General features: G+C 40.3%; 1 protein-coding gene and 2 long non-coding RNA genes across 10 annotated transcripts; 2 read left to right on the top strand and 1 right to left on the bottom strand.

The window, feature by feature from the left end:
• The first annotated feature begins 1,790 nt into the window (after positions 1-1,790).
• Positions 1,791-2,393, top strand: LOC136355683 (chromatin modification-related protein EAF7-like). The gene has a single exon (XM_066308508.1). It carries the CDS (start codon positions 1,791-1,793, stop codon positions 2,391-2,393), a length of 603 nt encoding a protein of 200 aa, XP_066164605.1.
• Positions 2,394-12,931: 10,538 nt separating this feature from the next.
• On the top strand, positions 12,932-14,370 carry LOC136355842 (uncharacterized). The gene is made up of 3 exons (XR_010740344.1): positions 12,932-13,078; positions 13,181-13,373; positions 13,495-14,370. It is a non-coding gene; the product is annotated as an uncharacterized lncRNA (long non-coding RNA).
• Positions 12,964-18,577, bottom strand: LOC112938256 (uncharacterized). Of its 8 annotated transcripts, none has more exons than XR_010740339.1 (4): positions 17,407-18,577; positions 15,531-15,704; positions 13,209-13,781; positions 12,964-13,104 (listed from the first exon to the last, which is right to left on the bottom strand). It is a non-coding gene; the product is annotated as an uncharacterized lncRNA (long non-coding RNA). The 8 variants fall into 8 exon arrangements; XR_010740340.1 differs by lacking the exon at positions 12,964-13,104 and having other exon boundaries at positions 13,464-13,781; positions 15,531-15,590; positions 15,685-15,709; XR_010740338.1 differs by lacking the exon at positions 12,964-13,104 and having other exon boundaries at positions 13,464-13,781; positions 15,531-15,590; positions 15,685-15,704.
• Between the last annotated feature and the right edge of the window lie 2,570 nt (positions 18,578-21,147).

Here is a 21,147-nt window from a genome sequence, read left to right as displayed (position 1 = left end):
TTATCCTAAACGCATCCTACTATATTAATACTGCGTATCGAGGATCAAATGTGTCATATGTTCTGCTAAGAATACTTGGTACATGCGTGCGCGTGGGTTGCACATGCATATATGTATGCACACCGCACACGCTTTAAACCTGTAGTGGATCCGAACATTTAATATTATGAACATATATTGTTTACGCCACGTATGACTATCACATGATTAAACTTTTCAACTCCTCGTGAAGATCGGATATGTTCTCCCTTTGTCCAACTTTTATTTCATTTTTAACCCATCCCGCACGGAAAAAAAAACCCTACTTTATACAAATCCCAATCCAATTATTACACACTTTAGCAGCTTTGAAAATAATTACTTCTCCGGTTCCACAATTCTTAACGTCTTGGACAAAATTAAGGTCAATTTTTTATAATTTTAATTATTAACAACTTTAAAACTATCTAGTTTAAAGAAACTAGAACAACATATATAAAATATTGTATTTATTATAATAGAAAATAAATTCAAAAGATATATTTTAGAAACCATGCCATTTGTCCAAAACGTGAAGAATTATGAAACCGGAGGGAGTATTTTCTATTTCAAAAATTTCGATACAATGATTACTCAAAAATGAATTTATTTTAGGACAAATGAGATGAGTAAAAAACGAACTTATTATGAGATGGAGGAAATATTATAGTATGTTTGAAGAAAGAGTAAAATCAATAAAACTTCACATATTACAGTCTAAGTTGCACAAAATCACCGAAATTTAACACATAACCCTAAGTATAATGGTACTAAAATTTCATAAAAACAAACTGTTAACTATTTTTACATACTCCTATATTAAAATTTTAAAAAACGTTACTTGCACACTGTAACATTTATATGGTGGATGAAAAACTCATAAATTTAAAATGTGATTGTTGAACTTAAAAGCTTAGCAGATCAAAGTCAAAATGATCAATAGTGTGTTTTCTAAAACTTTATAGCGATAATACTCGGGGTTAAGTGACACGTGTCAAAAGCCCCGTGGTTAATTTTGTGCAACCAGACCACAATGCTTTGGGTTAAGTGAAATTTACTCTTGAAGAAATTTATTCCTACCTAATTTTAGGAACTGGGATTGTTGTTCATTCATGATTTATGTGTGCATAGATAGGACAATCATTTGCTTAAACTGTGTAAAGTTTTCACCACATCGCTTTTGGTGCAGGTTAAGCAAAAGGCTCATGGTGCACATTTTTTGAAACCAATTCGATCACTGAAGAATCAGTTTGAAGATGACGGTACAGATTTTGCATATGAATTAGACTGATGGATATGCTTAATGAGTTTTCGCACTATGGAAAAGCCAGCTTATATATTCTGGCTAATCTAAATAGAGAATAGTTAGAGGTTTGGGATAAAAGATATATCACCTCAATTAGAAGTTAATTAGCGATAACCTCTACTGGTATTTTTTAGATTATATGGAACAAGAATAGTCAAACAAAATAGATAGTTTGGGTTAGCTTTTGATGCCAAAGTTTCACAATGATCAATCTTGAACCAATCTTTACCTCCGTTAGAGCATCTCCAACAGCCTCTCCAAATCAAACTCTCCAAACACCCATATAGCCAACTCTCCATCTGATTTGGCTAGTCAAAAAAGATACTCACTCCAACAGACTCTCTATTAATCCTCTCCAAATAAAATCGGACCCACATGTCAGCTCCTCTCCCCTCTTCTTCCTCTCTTCCTCCCCTTCTTTCTCTTTTCTTCTTCTCCCCTTCCTTCCCGTCGAGGCAGCCGACGCATGGCGCGGTGGTGCGACGGCGCTGGGAGGTGGGAGGCGGCGCTAGGAGGCGGAAGGCTGCGTGGGGAGGCGGCCGGGAAGCAGCGGGAGGTGGCGCGGGGAGGTAGGAGGCGGACGAGGTGGGATGCGGTGGTCGACGACCTCGACGACGACCCCGACGACGACCTCGACGACGGCGCCCCCGATGACGACCTCAATGACGGCGCCCCCGACGATGACGACGGTGGCCTCGGCAGTGGGGCGGAGGTGCGGCGCTGGCGGAGGTTGGGCACCGGCGCGGCGGAGGCCGGAGGGGCAGCGTGGGGAGGCGGCCGGGAAGCGGCGGGGAAAGGCGGGAGACGGCGGGAGGCGTGGGGAGGCGGGAGGCGGACAAGGTGGGAGGCGGCGCTCGACGACCTCGACGACGACCCCGACGACGACCTCGACGACAACGATGGCGGCCCTGACGACCCCGACGACGACGACCTCGACAACGGCGACCTCGATGACGACGACGGCGACGGCGACGACGACGATGGCGCCCCCGGCGACGACGACGACGGTGGCCTCGGCACTGGCCACTGGGGGCGGAGGGTGGGAAAAACGCGTGGGGCCCACGATTAGAGAGGCGCTTTTGGCTTGCCAAAGTTGGCCAGCGCGGGGAGAAGTTTGGCCAGCTAGATGGCTTGGCCAGCCAGTTAGCTAGGCTGTTGAAGTGTGTTTTTGATCCAAAATTGCTAAAATTTAACTTGGAGAGTGGAATAAGGAGGCTGTTGGAGATACTCTTATACTTTAAACTGCCAAAGTTTATGTTCTTTCTCTCACTTCTCCAACTTCTACCCTCGTCTTCCTTACACACGTCTCCCAAACTACTAGACGGTACGCTTTTAAAAAGTTTTCTATAGGAAAAATACTTTAAGAATCATATTAATTTATTTTTTTAAGTTTTTTTTATAAATAATTAATTAACCATATTAGTACTAATAGACAACACTTTTTCGGTGAAGTGAGATGGAGTTCCTAACTCCACCTCAAAGAAACCAGGAACTCCCTTCTCCAACATATCATCGCCCTGTACAATAATTAACTCCCCAGCTGTTCATTGATAAGAAGTTGCACGTGGAAGGATCAGTGAGGAGTGAGGACAGATTACTTTCAAATTCCGTTTACTTTTAGTGGTGTGAAGGGACACATCCCTTCATCTACTTTTAATAGGTATATTTCATCTTGGCACATAAACTAAACATAAGTAATCCTACTTATCATCCATTTAAACATGTTACTCCCTCCGGTTCTATAATAATTGATGTTTTGGACAATGTTGAGGTCAAATTTTATAACTTTGACCATCAATAACTTTAAAAATATTTAGTTTAAAGAAACTGGAACAACATATATAGATTTGTCTTTTAAAGCACTATAATAAAAGTAGACATGCATTTATTTATTGTATATATTATAATAAAAAATAAGATCAAAGATATATTTTGTAGACCGTGCCATTGTTCAAAACGTCAATTAAAATAAAACTGGAGGAAGTACTTGTTATTCCTTATAAACAAGTGATTCATTAATATTTACATTTCTTGATGCCTATGTAGCCAATCTTATGTGGAAGAATGGAGAGTCACGTATTAAATCCGAGAAAGTCATTAAAATGATAGGTCGTTGGATTGAAATATGCCTATTAAAAATAAAATTTTTATATTTAAAAATATGTCTATCAAAAATAGATGGAGGGACTGCCATTGTATTTTTTTCAGATTTTTCAGAGTATTTCTTTAGGAACTCAGTTGTAATTTTTTTTAATGCGCTTTATGTTCATAGTCTTGGTTTTTCGACAACGTAATCGAAGAGGCACGTGACCTGATCAATAATTACTCCCTCCGTTTCACAATGCAAGTCATTCTAGCATTTTCCACATTTATAATGATGTTAATGAATCTAGACATATATATCTATATAGATTCATTAACATCAATATAAATATAGAAAATACTAAAATGACTTACATTATGAAACAGAGGAAGTATTATACTCCCAACTCCTACTCGGTAGGACTGCCATTATACTGGCAACCCGACCCCTTCCCCAGTTCCCCTGCCCCCCAGCAGTTGACTCGCGCTTAATTATTGCATCTATAGAATAAATAAGTACTTATTCTTCTCTTAAACTAATTAATATCTCACGCTTTTCTGCTGGATATGTGATTGATAGATGTATATGTTTAAATAATGTAAAAATGATGTGAAAATAATGATTTAATATTGCTGGCATCTTGAGTTGTAAAAGACAACAAAATTATAATGATATATAATGTTTGCATGATTTTTAAAATACTCTAGATAATAATTGTTAGTATGTGATAATGTGTTACATTTACATATTCAAGGTTTAGAAGTCGGTGGGCATCAACTTTATATAGTAAGATAAAATATCTTGTTTTTAATCCAGTCTCAAATAAATTAATATGATGTAAAAATACGAATATATCATTACATCATTAATACTATATATATGCATCTCTTAGCTTTGATGTTTGGTTAGACCTTTGACATACCAAGCTCTAATTAACGACGTTTATATCTGACGATTGGAGGTGAGAATGGTGATGTTATAACTCAGAGTAAAGTGTACGGGTGGTCCTTAAGCTAGGTCCTTACTCTATACTAACTTATAACAAACTCTATACTAACTTATATCAAAGGGAGAGAAAGTGGACCCCGAAATATTTGAGACTACGGAGAACAGATCAGTACTTCATAAAGAATACTAATTATCATATATATAATAATGGTCATCAATATTCCATTTAACTCCTCGACCAGTTGACACCTCAATGTAGTACAGTATATGTGATGATACCAGCTGTGGAGTATACAGCCGCGATAGATCTTCCCTAGTTGATGCCGCGATAGATCATCCCTAATTATTGATGCCGTATACGTTCGCAGACCTAGAAACGGAGTGTCTGATTCTGAATATTGGTAGGATTATGTGCTCAATTAATTATATTATCTGTGCGTTTTATCAAATTAACTGATGGTCCAGGCCCAACTACTACCGATTAAAACAAATATGAAGGACGAAATATCTCAAAAAGATCATGAAAGTAAACTTAGGGAAGAATTAGGTTTTCTGATTTTCCCCCCACTTTTAAATAAAAAGGGATAACATACTTAGCACACGAACAAAAAAAATTATGGACAGGCAAAATTGATTCGTAGAGGCGGTTTTCCCAGCCGCCTCTAACAAAACAGATAGGGTTGGATTTTTACAAGCAGACCACTTTACTATGTATGAAAATGGATTTCACATGCGAACAAGTACATTAAGGCTCTGTTTCGCCATTCCTGGTTCCCAACGGGAATAGTACGCACAAAAAACATAGCGATCAATTAGCGCATGATTAATTAAGTATTAGCTTTTTTTCAAAAATAGATTAATTTGATTTTTTTAAGCATTTTTCGTATAGAAACTTTTTGCAAAAAATGCACCGTTTAGCAGTTTGAAAAGCGTGCGCGTGAAAAACGGGGGAGAGGGGTTGGGAAAAGGGTGTGCCGAACATAGCCTAAGACCGCTTACGAAAATGCATGTAATTTTCAGTTTCACAACTCAGGCGCAATATGCGCGCGGCATATGGATTCAAACCCCAAGACCCCTCTCTCCATACATAGATTTCTTACCATTTCGTGCACCTATCATTTGTTGGCTAGATTCAAGATATTATGGCTGTGTTCATTAGTGCTGGCTGGGAACCTTCCCTTTCGACATAGAAACGGAGAAGCACATTAGCACATGTTAATTAAGTATTAGCTAAAATTAACTTGAAAAATGGATTAATGTGTTTCTTTAAACAACTTTCCTATAGAATTTTTTTTTCAAAAAACACACCATTTAGCGGTTTAAAAAGCGTGCGCCCGAAAAACGACAGGGGGAGTTGGGAACCCATACAAATGAACGCAACCTTTTTACTATGTTGTTTTTTTAACCTTACTTAGGGTGTGTTCGGAATCCCCCTTTCCTAACTCACACACCCTCTTTTTTTGCACGCACGCCTTTCAAACTGCTAAACGGTTCGTTTTTTTCAAAAAGTTTCTATACGAAAATTGCTTAAAAAATCATATTGATCCTTTTTTAAAAAAATAGATAATACTTAATTGATCATCTGTTAATGGACCGCTCCGTTTTTCGTGCGTAGACCAAACTCCCCAGCAGCGAACGCAGCCTTTAACCTTCAAAATCACAATATATAACACATGAAAGGTCCAGGATGGCCAAATTGTCGTTGTTGTTGTGCGTGTGCATGTGTTAATTTTATAATTAGTATGCTCAAACACTGTTAAATGCTCCTTTTAACAAAACAAGGACACGTTTTACATATTTTGAATAACATAAGAACTTCAATAAGTCATATTTATCCATAGCAAGTAGCAAGTGAAAAAGGATTATTAGCACACAAGATGCTGTGCAGGTTGTCATGGCAAACTACTGTACATGCTCAAAAACTGAGCTACTGTTTTCTTACGAAAAACTAAAGTGCAAAAGGATTATTAATCTAAAAATATTCTTGCTTCATATGGTATAAGTTGAATGTGAAATGAATTGTAATTAATTTTGTCAAGACATTGATCTCCCAGCCTCGACAGGATTAGACATGATTTGGCAAAAAGTGTATAGAATCATAATACAATGCCAATTGGGCGAGACACAGAAATGGATAGCCACTTGTTCATCCTTTTCCACAGTTCACCAAACCGTTGAAACCCTTTGTTTTTTATATTTAACGGAGTGATAAGCAGCAGCAATTTTGCAGGAGGTTGACGCGTTGCTGTCCTGTGTGATCGCATCATCTCTTTAGATTCCATCACTAAAAAAAATTCACTTGTCATATTACGGATAACATCGTATCCAAAAGTCAAAAAAGCAAATTCCTTGGTTGATCCCTCACGAAAATTTCATCGAAACATAGAGGAGATAAACTAAAGAAGGGAGAAGTCAACAGCAATGTTGTTGTCAGACACTGATGAATACAATCCTGGACTCGAATGATTGATACGTCGTGTAATCTGGGGTTGAAAAATTTTCAAAATTGATGATAACACAAACTTTTGGCGAAATGGGTTTTTGATTTTTTTTTTCATGAGCAGCAGTATATGTATCAGTAAGCAAGACAAACATTGGGCCTGGCTTGTGCTAATTATTCTAAATTTGCGAAAAGCTGATATTAAGAAACTGATCATATCAGAGTGAGGATAAATGCATAAATCGTGTGCTAAAATGATCAGATGAAAAGTGTGGCAAGAAGTTGATAGATTGCTGTGGTTCCAAGCCTAAGTTTGCCGGATTTTGGTTGCTAATTACACGATAATGTTGACTGGACTTGACTACTATTCGGTTCACTGCCAAAATTTTGGCGAGATTCCATCCACTTTGGAAACATATCGAGTTCTCGATTTCTTCCAAAATTTCAACCACATTTTGGCACAAATCAACCGTTTGACATTGCTGCGTGCTGTAGCTGTCTTGGGTTCTTGGCTATGGCGTGAAAAGAATGCATGCAGTTTAGCTGGTAGGTAAGATCGGTGTGATGAGGCCAGTCGATCTCAAACTGATCTATCTGCTGTTTTGTCAGTCGTCACACTACCAAACTGTTTCTTTTAATGAAGTTTTTGCACATGAAAAGCTAAGCTCAAAGCTCTACGAGGTCAAACGGAAAGGAAGACAAACAATTATCCACATATAATTGTCGCCAAATTGAGCATATTGGCTATTTATCTTCTTTTGATCCAATGTATAAGATGATGTATCACCACTGGCGTCACTAGAATTTAGAGCAAAATGTGGTTTATCCAGATATAAGGAGCCAAATAAAAAAGATAATTCATATACAAATATTTATGATGTTAATCAGTAATTATATTGTGTCAAGTTCTAGGGTGGTCCATGATTTACGGTGTCACCTAACTAGCTCCTATTTATATTACCATGAAGGAGCTGACCTTCACCTTGAGAGTGAAACAGCTAATATATTGTCTTGCCAAAAACTGGATAGTTTATGCCGTATAAAATTGCCTATGGTTATTTAGTAACGTCAATTAATTTATATATTCTTTGGAACAAAGCTTTTTTTTTGAAAAGAAAATGTGTGAATTGAATTCGTGTTAAAATTCTTGCTTCCGAAAGGGCCCTTAAAGAACAAAGAAATTTCGGATTACTATTCATTTTGAGTTACTGAAATGAAACACATTTCAATATTTTTGCCGCAGCGTGTTACACATGCTGGCACAGAGTCGTTTCCAGGTCAAAACTGAAAATAAACGCTGTTGGAGAGCTTAGAGATTCTAGTGCAGCTGTGCAGGCGATTTCAGAGGAGTACTACATTTGATTTCAGTGGCCTAATATGACTTTTGGTTTAGAAAAGTGCGGTCTTTTCCATTGGCCTAATATATACTCCGTACTACAGAGTCAGAAGTTTGGAAATGATAACGAGTTAGTAAAATTCCACGGTTCAAAAGTTGTTGGAGTACAACATGACAACAATTGCATCATTTGGATCTTCAAGTCAAGTCAGACCTGTTGCAGATATAGTGATAAAAATCCTTACCGTATATTACTCTTAGGTTGTGTTTAGTTCCTGAAAAAAGTTGAAAGTTTTAAAAAAAGTTAAAAGTTTATGTGTGTAGGAAAGTTTTGGATGTGATGTGATGTGATGAAAATTTGGAAGTTTTGGGTAGTTAGGGGGTGAACTAAACACGGCCACTATTTCGGCGAGATAAATTTTATGATGGTCTTAATTGGTAATCATCCAATGGATCATATCAATTTTTACTACACGAACTATTGGTAATAGAATCAAGGAGATTAGTTATTTTATTATTAGTAGAATTTATAAATCAATACAGTAGCTTATTTTGTTTCTATTGATAATAATATTGGTAATACTCCCAATAGATCGTTTAATTACCTGCCTTTTGGTGTTGCAAAAGTTAAACGGTTGATAGAATTCATGGTCAATTCTTCAGGAGTTCAGGTGATGTATTGTCAAGTTAACACACGCATAATTGGAGTTTTATAATACTTCCTTCGTATTCTAATGTATGGCGCCGTTGCCTTTTTTTAATCAACGTTTGACCATTTATTTTATTCAAAATTTTTGTGCAAATATAAAAATATTTATATCATACTTAAAGAATATTGGATGATAAATCAAGTCACAATAAAATAAATAATAATTATATATTTTTTTAATAAGACGAATGGTGGTTAAAAAGTCAACAACGCCTAGTTGGAGAATTGTCAAGGGAAGAAAAAAACAGAATTCGTTTGATGGGCTGCTGCTACATCGGGCTGGGCTGGGCTGCCATGGCTCCCAAGCTCTCAGCGCAAATCGATCTACGAGTAGCTTTGGGCCCACTTCACAGGGCCCAAACTGGAGGATGCATCGTCTCTCCGGACACGATTCACCACGCTAAAACCCATTCTCGTTCCCGTGCATCACTATCTTGGTGTGTCTCACGGTTGGAATTGCTGGACACTCGTCGACTCCGTTTTTGCCCCCTTTTTGCCGGGCTTTTATTTCCTGTTGCGTTTGGGTCTTTGGTATCGAGGAATCACTCAGCGTGCTCCAGAGTTGAGTTGAGACCCAAAGTGTGAGACGAGTATCATCATTGCGTCTTTTGCACCGTAATGGCTAATGATCAGATCATAACACTCCTTCCCCACCGTTTTCCTTTTTTTAATTTAATTTGTAATCTCGCAAGACTGATATGACTACCTCCGTCCCAAAATAAGTTTAGTCTTATATTGTTTATGTCTAACGTTTGACCGTTCGTTTTATTTAAAATTCTTTTATGATTAATATTTTTATTGTTATTAAATAATAAAATATAAATAGTACTTTATGTGTGACTAATTTTTTTATAAATTTTTCTAATAAGATGGATGGTCAACGTTGAACACGGATACCCATGGATGCACTTAATTTTAGGATGAAGAGTAATATTTGGATGCCTTTGCCTCCTTGTACAGTAGGGTTGAAAGTGATTAGGATAGTTTCTGTCCGACCGGACCTTTTTTCAGATTCGGATAGTTTCAGTCGAATATATCTAAAAAATTTCAACTACGGAAATGAATTCAGATTTTTTTTTGTTAGAAATAAAAACGAATATGAAAGTAAACACAACATTTTCTATCTCCCCCTTGCCCTTACAAATAGAGATAAAATTTGAAAATGTTGATGTTTTGTTTTTAAAACTAATGGCTACATCTCTTCCTCGATTTAAGAAGCTTACTTTGAGGGGTCTTGATATTTCGATAATTATTTTATACCGTATTCGTTTCGATTCGAGTTCGCTCCATATCTATATTCGATAATATTCGATTCCGTTTTCGTATCCGGGTTTCCGATTCCGAATTCGATTCCGAGAAAAAAAAATATAAAAACAAATATGATAGAGCTAGTTTCCGATCGTATTTTATCCGTTTTCATCTCTAATGTACATTTGCGTGGCATACCAGGTGGGTGGATGCAAAATAACGTGCCCTGTTTTGACAATGTTTTCCCAAAACAAAAACTTTTTTTACCCATCACATCGAATATTTGGATACATGCATATAGTATTAAATATGGAAAAAAAACCAATTACACAATTTACGTGTAAATTGCGAGACAAATATTTTAAGCCTAATTGCGCCATGATTTGACAATATGGTGCTACAGTAAATATTTTCTAATGATGGATTAATTAGGCTTAATAAATTCGTCTCGCAGTTTTCAGGCGGAATCTGTAATTTGTTTTGTTATTAGACAACGTTTAATACTTCAAATATGTGTCTGTATATCCGATGTGACATCAAAAACAAAAATTTTTGCCATCTAAACCGGGCCATAGTGTTCGCTTTGCCCCACGGGCAATTTTCGGCTACACCATGCATGTAGGTCATTTTCAACCATACCATTTTTTTTTTGGCAAAGTTACTAAGAATGTGCCTACGTTTAGTTTGTTGCCAAATTTTGATAAATACATAAGAAATCATGCCAAAATTTTAACAATATTATCAACTTGCTAAATTTTTGGCATTGCTATAATTTGGTAAGATCCTCTGTAAAATATAGTGAAACAATCCTTGTACTGACAATTGTGTCGTGGTGTGTTTTCCGAACAAACCCTCGTTCCTTTAATAAAGGGACTGTCTATATATCTGTTGATAGAAAATCTCACATCCCGTCTGTCGACGGGGGATACCCGTAGACCGAATATAGAGGGTATTGGGGCACGCTGGTACGAGGATCTACGTAGTACGACATCAAGCAAACAGGAAACAGAGATTATACTGGTTCAGGCCCCTTGGTAGGTAATAGCCCTAATCCAGTTGATATGGGATTATATAATGGAAACCACAGATTACAAAGGGATTAGTGGACCTTGACGATAACGACAAGATCGTAGTCGAGTTGATCCGACTAGATCTCCCGGCGACTTGGCTCCGATAAGCTCCGGCTTCGTAGGCTGTGGTGGATATGTTGGCTCTGAGATTCGATGCCTTATGTCCTCCCGTGAGGTCCCTTTTATATCGCAGGTCACCTGTCTCCCAGTAGGACTCGGAGGGACCGGACCGAACACGACACAATGACGACCCATTTCTGACCGAGTAGGACTCCTTCCATCTGTGAACTCTGTGATAAATTTCCTTAACGTATGCCGAAAGCGTCCGTATACGCGTGAACATACCATATCGATATGTGACGTATATCGAAGGATAGAGGGTATACCTTACCCGTAACCCTGACACCGTCTTTCAAATTTTGGACCATTGAATGTGCTTTTAAGATTCATGCAAAGGCATTAACCCTAGCTCTCCTCCTCCCGTTCCCCTCCCGTCGCGCGTCCGCACCCCTCCTCCCATCGCTATTCCTCCGCCCGATCCCCCGCCGCCACCGTCCCACCGCACCGCCGCCCGCCTTGCCGGTTGGCCGGAGGATGTCAACGGCACCGGCGAGACCACCCTAGCCAGCCTCCTCCCCCTCCCCCTACCCCCTCCTTCCTCCTCGAGCCGTCGGCTGCGAGATGCCCCTGCCACCGACGCCGGCCCACCGCCTTTCTCTAGCCCCGCGGCCCCGGCACTGCCGTCGGCGCCTTGCCACCCGCCCGATCCGCCGCCCACCGCCGGGCTGCCGCCTCCCCCGGCCATCCCTCTAAGCCGGCGAACTCCTCCCCTTCCCTCTCCCCCTCCCCCTCCCACCCCTACCCCACCCCGGGACCCTAACCTGTAGGGTCCTTTATCGAAGTCTAGGGTATCACCGGCGCGGGAGAAGACGAGGAGGTTGCCGGAGTTGGAGGAGAAGGCCTGGAGTACGAATCTCGAAACTCATCCGGTGGCCCAAAATCTGCAAGATTTGGGGATACAATTTCTATCCGCATGAGGTTAGCAATTCTGTTTAATAAATACTCTCTCCATCTACTTTTGATAAGCATATTAACAAATCTGAAAAAATTATTTTTGATAGACATATTTCTATCCAACAACCTATCCTATTAATAACTTTCTCGGATTTAATGCGTGACTCTCTATTCTTCCACACAAGATTTACTACATGGGCATCGAGAAATGTAAATATTAATAAATCGTTTGTTTACGAGGAATAACTAGTAACATGTTTAAATAGATGACAAGTAGAATTACTTATCCTGCAAGGATGAAATAGAGTAGATGGGGAAGTACAATGAAAAAAAGACAAAATTCCGATCGTAAGGGTGGCGCCGTAAACATGTAATATACGTGGTTGTTTTTGCAAAACGTCCATCCCCCTCACCAAGCCCACCGGCCGCCCCTCCGGCCCCCTCCCTGCCGCCTCGCACGCTCGCATGGGCGCCGCCCCCACGCACGCGCCCCGCGCCGTCGCCTACGCCTCTCGGCGCCTCGCCGCCTCCCTACACATAGCAAGCTGCCATGACGGAGGGTTCGACACCGATCGACGCCGTGGCAGTGGCACCACTACATGCACACGCGCGAGGCCGGGTGACGCGTCGGCGAGCGGCGCCGCTATCCCCCTCCCGGCGAAAAAGGTAAGGCGGAGCGCCGCCCATCTGGGGCTTGGTTGCCGGAGGGGAAGGGCCGGGGGCGGGCCGCGACTAGCTCGAAGTCCAGCTCGTGTGCGTTGTTTCCTACTTTCCTGTGCTAGCTTGGCTGCCCTCTTTGCCGGCGTACGTTGGCCCTACCGCTTCTTCTGATTGCTCTGCACTTCTCTGCTTGCTGGCTACTCGGGGTGCCTTGACTTGGCGGCGGATTCAGGCCTTTTCTGTGGGGTCAGCACAGCTTTTTGAAAACCATCCTATAAATCTCGATTTTCATGTATAAATTCAAAATAATTTAGAGAAATGCCTCACTTATAGTAATTGATTCTACAGGCTTAAATTTCTGGCTCCGCCGACTTACTATCTTTGGTTGGTGAGGGGATCGGGTCGTGCAAGCAACCCCGCCCGGCGGCGTAGTGCCTCGTCGGACGAGGCCTGGCCAGAGCAACGCCATTGGAAGCAGGTGTTCTGTTCCCTGCATCCGTCCAATCCCCAGCCGATCCTGTACCTCGCATCTGCATCTGCCGTACGTCCACTCCGTTCACTCTACTTGTTTATTCGTTCCCACTTCATTAACAAAGTAACTGTTGTCGGTTCCAATCCTGGTTCTTGCATATGCACTAACATTTTGAATTTTTTTTTTCCAGGCTTGAGCATCCACAGTGTGTTTTGTTTGGTTCTAATCCTTATTTTTCTTCTGAGTTCTGGGCTTCTGGCCTTTTCAAGAACAGAGAGGTGGCATCGCTTTGTTGTCACCAGATGAGTTGAAACAGACTTTGCATTTCTGACTTCTAAGTCTGTTAGCACCCTTTTTTTCCCATGTTCTAGCTAAAGAGTCTATGTTCATGTCCCGATTTGTGATTTTTGTGTCCACTTGTGCATAGCCATCATAATTCGAAGACTTCACAATCCTTAATTCGAAGACTTCACAATCCTGAAAAAATAATCACATGCTTAGTGGACATGTATGTAGCCTTTTCTCATCTGAACGACAGAATGATCTTGGTTAATTTATCTTGTATTGTTCTCTTAGTTTTTAAGTGCAAACAAAATTTAACACTTCTTTATTGATCATCTAGATTAGCCGTCTCCTCTGTTCGCAATTCTTGTTTCTTCATTCCTACTACTTGGACAAATTAATTGTTGCCAGTTCTAATTCGAAGACTGCTGCTCTACGTAGTCCTATATTCAGATATGTGTTCTTTCTTGGCAGGGGCACAAACTTCCGCTTCCACAGGTTAAGCACCAGAGAAGGTCTAAGGTGTAGATTGTATACAAACAAGCAATAAGGCCACTAATTTTATAGTATGCTTGCAGATCAGTCAGATGGAGTATTGTAGTAGTATTTTGTTGAAATAAATAAACATTCTAGGATATATATCATTTTGTAGTCATTTTGGACAACATCACTAGGTGAATGGATGTAGTACCATTTTTCAAATGTCAAAATGGAAATATAATATATACATCATTTTGTAATGCCATTTTGGTTTATGGATGTATATAGATATCAGGATATATCATTTTGTAAATGTCATTGTGGACCAGTGAAATGAGAATAAATCATTTATTTCCTGAAAAATGTCAGTATGGAGATGTACTCCGTAGTATAAATTTCCTGTACAAGGACACCTCGTATATTTGATATTTTGCTATTTTTTAGGGGGGGGGGGGGGGAATTGGTTATTTTATTCTTCACCCTTTTTTATTATTATCTGAAGTCAGTGTTTGTGTTTTGGAATGTCTTTTTTGACTTGGTCACCCTTTTTTTTGGCAGATATTCATCCAATTCTTCCATACCAACACATGCACACCATTGTTACATTTCTTTTTTCATCTCTTGCAGCTGCCCTTCTGTGCAGGGGCGGAGGACTCGGTTGGGCAAGGGTTGGCGCGCGCCATACCTCGCTCCCGACGCGAGTACCCCCACCCCCGATGGCGCACCACACGGCTGCACCGCCGCAGGCCCGTAGGCAGTAGAGTCACTGCCGACCAAGAGAGCTAGGGGTGACGGCGAGCATGCGGCGCGGGCGTACAGCACCGTGGCGCGCCAGTGCAGACGCAGGTGGCAGGACGTAGATGGTCAGCTCTTGACCGGCTCCTGCCATGGCATCCACGGAAACAGCAAGAAAACGCAATGGCGCTGCTACAACCCGAGATATAATGGCTGCCCCTGAAAACGTCTGATCCTCTTCCTACCTCATGTTGAATTTCACTATGCGCGGCTTGTCTGAATTCTGTGCAGTTTCCCTGCATGGATCTACACGTGCCTGAACTAGCTAGTTAAACATGTATATTCTCGGTGCTAACATATCCATATACCGGATGGGTTTCTTGTCATTGATGGCAACCCGGCGCTGATCGAAGCATCTCAGTGGAGAGATCTCTGCATCTTTGTTAATTACTAGCAATAATCACGCGCTACGCTGCGTGTGGATTTGAAGGTAACATCATACTCAAAGCAGCCCAAAATGGTTACAGTTGTCAAGTTTGCGCCAAGAGCATACTTGCATTTACACTTTATTAATATTTTCAAGATCAAATGTGAATTGTTCTGATCGGTTCGTTCAGAGAACAATTTGTACAACCAATGCACAATAGTGTAAAAGCCTTTCCAGTGTGATGTAGATTACAGAAAAAGATCAATGTTGAGTCGGTAATCATTAGAAGGCAAGGCGCATACCTGAAAATTTTTCATATAGAAATCTTCATCACGAAACAATGAGATCTTTTCACATAGCACCTGCATTGTGAAGGATATTTTAGTGTTTCGGCGCAATAAAAACAACAGTATATAACCAAATGTATGTGCAGCAATTTAGATGGCTGCTGCTTACTTGGAAAGTGCCAGTGACTACTGAGCTATGTCCAATAGGCCAACATTATGTCCAAGAGTTCGGTTTTACATGCATGAAGTGGAAACAAAATGTTGCAATTTCGATTGATTAAGCGCAAAAATAACTAATGAAATCATAATGTCAAGTCAACCTATGATGCAAACTTCATAGAAGTATATGTAAAAACAGAGATTCAATTTGAAAGATGATGGGTCAGTAGCAAATTCCAGAAATATCGCTGTAAGGAAAAAAGAAAGAAAGAAAGACCCCATGTGCACCTATTGAAGCATATTTTTTTTATATCCATCATTTAGAGACTTATTTAGTATATCTGACAATTGTAGTTGCTATGATTAATCGAATTTACGGAGACTACCTAGATGTGATGGCCAAGAGACTTTTAGCATGATATGATATACTTACCTTAATCGTGGCCAAAAGACTTGAAACATGATATGATATAGTTGCTCTGAGGTATGGAGGTATGGCTATTTAAAGTTATCTGCATGATCCAAATATAGGGGTAAAAGGTGGGGGGGGGGGGGGAGGGGGGGCAGCAAATCAGCAGAAAAATTATCATAGATGGAAAACATACCAGATGGAACATGTGGTTGCTGATTTACATTCCATGCCAAGGAATAAAAGGGAACATATAATTTATAAGTTTGTATTGTCCACTTGCTATTTAAATTCAGAATATGTAGATTATTTTAAAGTAATGATATTATCTGAATATCCTTTTTCCAGAATATGCAGACACATTTCAGGTTTATAAGCTTGGAAAAAAAGGCACTAACGAACATTCCATCGTTGGTCAAAGAATCCCATCATAGATCAACTGGCCTAAAAAAGAAGAAAAATAAGTGTTTCATGCATAGAAAGTGGTTTCAATTTTATATCCATCTGTTGGATATTAAGACAAAACTTGAAGGAGAATAACTATTCCACATTGGTTCCAGATAATTAATTACATCCTTTTCATGAGAAAGCAACAATTAACAATTGCTTTTGTTCCCCATAACACATTGGGCCAGCTGTACTTCCCAACTATCATGAACAATTTGTTTAAACAAAAATTAGCAATAAAACACATGGGACATTATTCAAATACCAGTATGTCCACTATCATTGTCAGTAAGTTCCAAACACTGTCAATGGATTGTAGTTCCTACACTATAAGAACTACCTCATCCAATATCCTAGTATCCCCAACTGGTTGTCAATAACTGTAAGCCTACCTGACCATTTGAAATAAAATATTTGATAGTTTTGGAACACAGGTAGCTGCTTAAATAGTATATAGTCTTCAATATGAAATGTCACATTTTAGCAATATGACTATGCATGTAGCATGTTAAGCATATTTCTCTTATCAATAACTATTTCAATTCTAAACAAAAACTACAACATGAGTATATGTTTTTCTTTATTGCCTAAATTCACACACCTCAGATGAGATACCATACTTCCCAAAAATGCATTAGTGCTCGTACAGAGAGAACCTAGCTAGTATTTCTTAGTATACCTCTAGCTAAGAAGAGGAACCAAATTAGGCGACAAAGACTAATGCACCTCGTGCAAGCTGGTGTATAATAAAAAAAAGTCCCATGGCTACAGCATAGGACAATCTTTGTTAAAATTCCAGTTCTAAATAGGTTACAATGACTTCGTATGATGTTCAAAAAAAGTAATTGATTCGTATCGAGGCAAAACAAAACTTACATAGATATGTTCCACTTCATATGCACTGGGAGGGATACCTGCATCTGGAGAAGCTTATAAGCACTGATAAATAAAGAACAGTAGGGCATTTAGGGCATTTATAGTATGGTCTGAAAGGCTTTGAGTTGGATCTGCACTATTATGTTTCTTGTGTACATAATATGAACTGAATCAGCCCAAGAAGAACTTTACCTTGGCAACCAAAGAGAATCATTACATACATGTCAAAGGTATCCTAAGCTTGATATAATGAACGAAAGCCCCAAATCGCATAAATATGCCCTGCATCACAAATGGGAACAAATAAACCTATCAACAATATCGTTTTGCCCTCCAAAGCTGTATATGCAATTCCTAACTGAAACAATTAATCACAGCATAGAGAAATTTGAGTAGCAGCGTGTGTTGTTTCAAGCTAAACAGTTTGATCACACATGACAGTGTTGAAGTACATGCAGAGGGAAATTTCTCCACACAACCTACACACTATAACTGAAGAATGCCATACACATTAAAAGCAAATCAAGACTGGCACTGTAACTAAATCAAGGCTTACACATTAGAAGCAAATCACGGTTGTAATCATCAACAACTAAGGTCCAACCACTTCCTTCTCATGGCCCTATGGCACTGAGCTAGAACGAAAAGGAAAAAAGAGAACAGGAACGACTAGGCAGCTATTGTCGCGGAGCCGCAGCTGTCTTCATCGTGGTCCTGGCCAAGCCGACACTCTCCCTTCCCTTCTCATGGCACTGAGCGAGGCTCTCATGGAGAGGGAGAGGAGAAGATGGCAGTGGCGGCGGCCTACTGACTCCGTCTAGGCAGAGAGGGACAGGAGAAGAGGGCAGCGGCGGCGCCCTGTTGACTCCATCCGGGCGACCGATTCAACTGGAGGGGAGGCCAAGATCGATGAATCAGACGGTCCCCGAGCCATATTTGACACCGCAGAGAGGGAGCGGCGGTGGCAGCACGGTAGAGGAGAAGGGAGCTGCGGCGGCGACGGCGCTTGCGAGCGGAGGAGGTGGGCGTCTGGGCGCCGGATTGTCAAACCCAAGAAAATTCAGAGCCAAAAAATGGAATTCTCCCCTCTCTCTCACAATCTGTTGAGCGCCGCAAGACTCGGAAAAAAACTAGGGTTCTAAGCTACTAAGACAATAATTTGGTTCTTGTTGCCCTTCTCATTAGTCTCGCTGGGTTATATACTCCCGAGCGGATCCAAAGCATCAGTTTTAACCTCATTACAGCTTATATTCAGCATTCAGGTAAAAGTAAACGAGCATAAGCTCTTAAACAAAAATTACATGACAGTGAATAAGAGAACAGCGAATCGCCATCGTCGAATCCCGCTGTAAATAAGAATCTTCGCATCTCCACCGTTCATTCTCATTAAATGGCGTTAGCCAAACGGTATCACCATTCTTCAGACTTTCTTCAGTTATCTCTGAACTTTTCTTCAGTTATCTCTGAAATCTCCACTTCTGACAATCCTTTCCCCTTGAGCCAGACCTTGTCCTCAAGGTCTAAAGTGTGGAAAAGTGGCCTGGATGAATGTTGCATTTTCCCAAGTTGCATCTTCAGGTGTTAAATTCTCCCAGTGAATTAACCATTGAACCACTGGTTCATTTTGTCTTGGAATTACTCTCCTTGCTAATACTGCAAGTGGTTCAGTCTTGACAGTACCATCAGCACCCACCAGTGGAAGATTTGGTAGCGGGATTGCCTGCCTTCCCACATGTTTCTTCAGCTGACTAACGTGAAACACAGGGTGTATGTTAGCTTCTTCTGGCAACTGCAACTTATAAGCAACCTTCCCAATCTTTTCCAACACTCTGAAGGGACCATAAAACTTTGCTCTGAGTTTCAATGATCCTCTCAGCCCAAAAGCATTCTGTCGATATGGTTGCATCTTTAGGTAGACCATATCCCCTAACTCGAATTGTCTTTCACTCCTGAGTCTGTCAACAAGCTTTTTGATTCTGGTTTGAGCTTTGGCCAAGTTTTCTTTTAATCTTGCCAACATATCCTCCCTCTGCTGTACAGTTGCTCTTGCCTCTTCTGAAACATTTCCAGGTATCGCCCTTTCCCCAATATGTGGTGGAGTTACTCCATACATGGCCTCATATGAAGTGACTTGCAATGATGTGTGATAAGAAGTATTATACCACCATTCTGCAGTAGGCAACCATTTGTACCATTCTTTAGGCTCCTGAAACACCATACAGCGAAGATAAGCTTCTACACATTGATTTACCCTCTCGGTTTGGCCGTCAGACTGAGGATGATAGGAAGTACTAACCCGCAATGCAGTACCCATTGCTTTAAAAACATTTTGGAATAGTTCGCTGGTAAAAATCCTGTCTCAGTCTGACACAATAGCCACTGGCATGCCATGAAGTCTGTATACATTTTCCATGAAAACTTGTATCACATCTTGAGTGTCAAAAGGATGAGACATGGCAACAAAATGAGCATACTTTGTTAACCTGTCCACTACTACTAGAATAACATCTTTTCCATGAGATTTTGGCAACCCTTCTATAAAATCCATTGAAATGTGTGTCCATGCCATCTCAGGAATTTGTAAAGGGTCCAACAATCCAGGTACATGAATATGTTCAGGTTTAGCTATTTGACAGGTTGGGCATTCAGTCACCTGTCTATCCACATCCTTCTTCATTTTAGGCCAATAAAAAATCTTCTTAAGTTTATGGTATGTCACCTTCATTCCGGAATGCCCTCCAAAGGTGGAATTGTGAAAGGATTGAAGCAGCCTTTGTCTGATATCAGTTGATTGTCCCACATAAATTCTGTTTTTATACCTCAGTAACCCAGATTGTAAAGTGAACCCCTCTGCTCCTTCATTCAGTTCCTCTCCAGTTACTAACTTTGCATATTTCTCATCGCCCATGTAGTTGTTCTTCACATCCTCCACCCAAGCTGGATATACCAGAGTGATTGCCAAGCACTTGTCTCCATCAGTATCCCTCCTAGACAATGCATCAGCTGCCTTGTTTTCTTTTCCCTTCTTGTACTCAATACTGTAATCGAACTCCATTAATTTCAGCAATAGTTTGTGCTGAATTCCTTCTGTTAATCTCTGGGTTGCCATGAACTTCAAACTTTGCTGATCAGTTCTGATGACCACCTGATTTCCAAGCAAATAGTGCCTCTATTTCTTCAAAGCTTATAAGATAGCAATAGCCTCCTTTTCATATGTTGAAGAGCTAGCTGCCTTCTTCCCCAGAGATTTGCTGAAATAAGCAATGGGTCTCCCTTCTTGCATCAGTACAGCCCCAATTCCAATACCACATGCATCTGTCTCTAGGACAAAAGGTTGATTGAAATTGGGTAAAGCCAAAACTGGACAGGAAGTCATAACTTCTTTAAGATTGTCAAAAGCTTTTTGCTGTTCTACACCCCATTGGTAGCTGTTTTTCTTCAACAGATCATGAAGTGGTCTGCATATGGTTCCATACCCCTTCACAAATCTCCTATAGTATCCAGTTAATCCCAAGAATCCTCTTAATTTTGAGACATTTTTGGGTACTGGCCAATCCACCACATCCTGAATTTTACTAGGCTTAGTTGCAACACCTTCTCCGGACACTATATGCCCCAGATATTCTATACTTCCTACAGCAAAAGTGCATTTGCTTCGCTTGGCAAACAATTTATGTGACCTCAGTATGTTTAGCACTATGCGCAAGTGCTGTTCATGTTCCCTCAGATCTCTGCTATAAA

Source organism: Oryza sativa, chromosome 3, assembly GCF_034140825.1.
Source record: "Oryza sativa Japonica Group chromosome 3, ASM3414082v1".
Taxonomy (NCBI): domain Eukaryota; kingdom Viridiplantae; phylum Streptophyta; class Magnoliopsida; order Poales; family Poaceae; genus Oryza; species Oryza sativa.
This window is presented reverse-complemented; position numbering and strand designations above follow the sequence as displayed.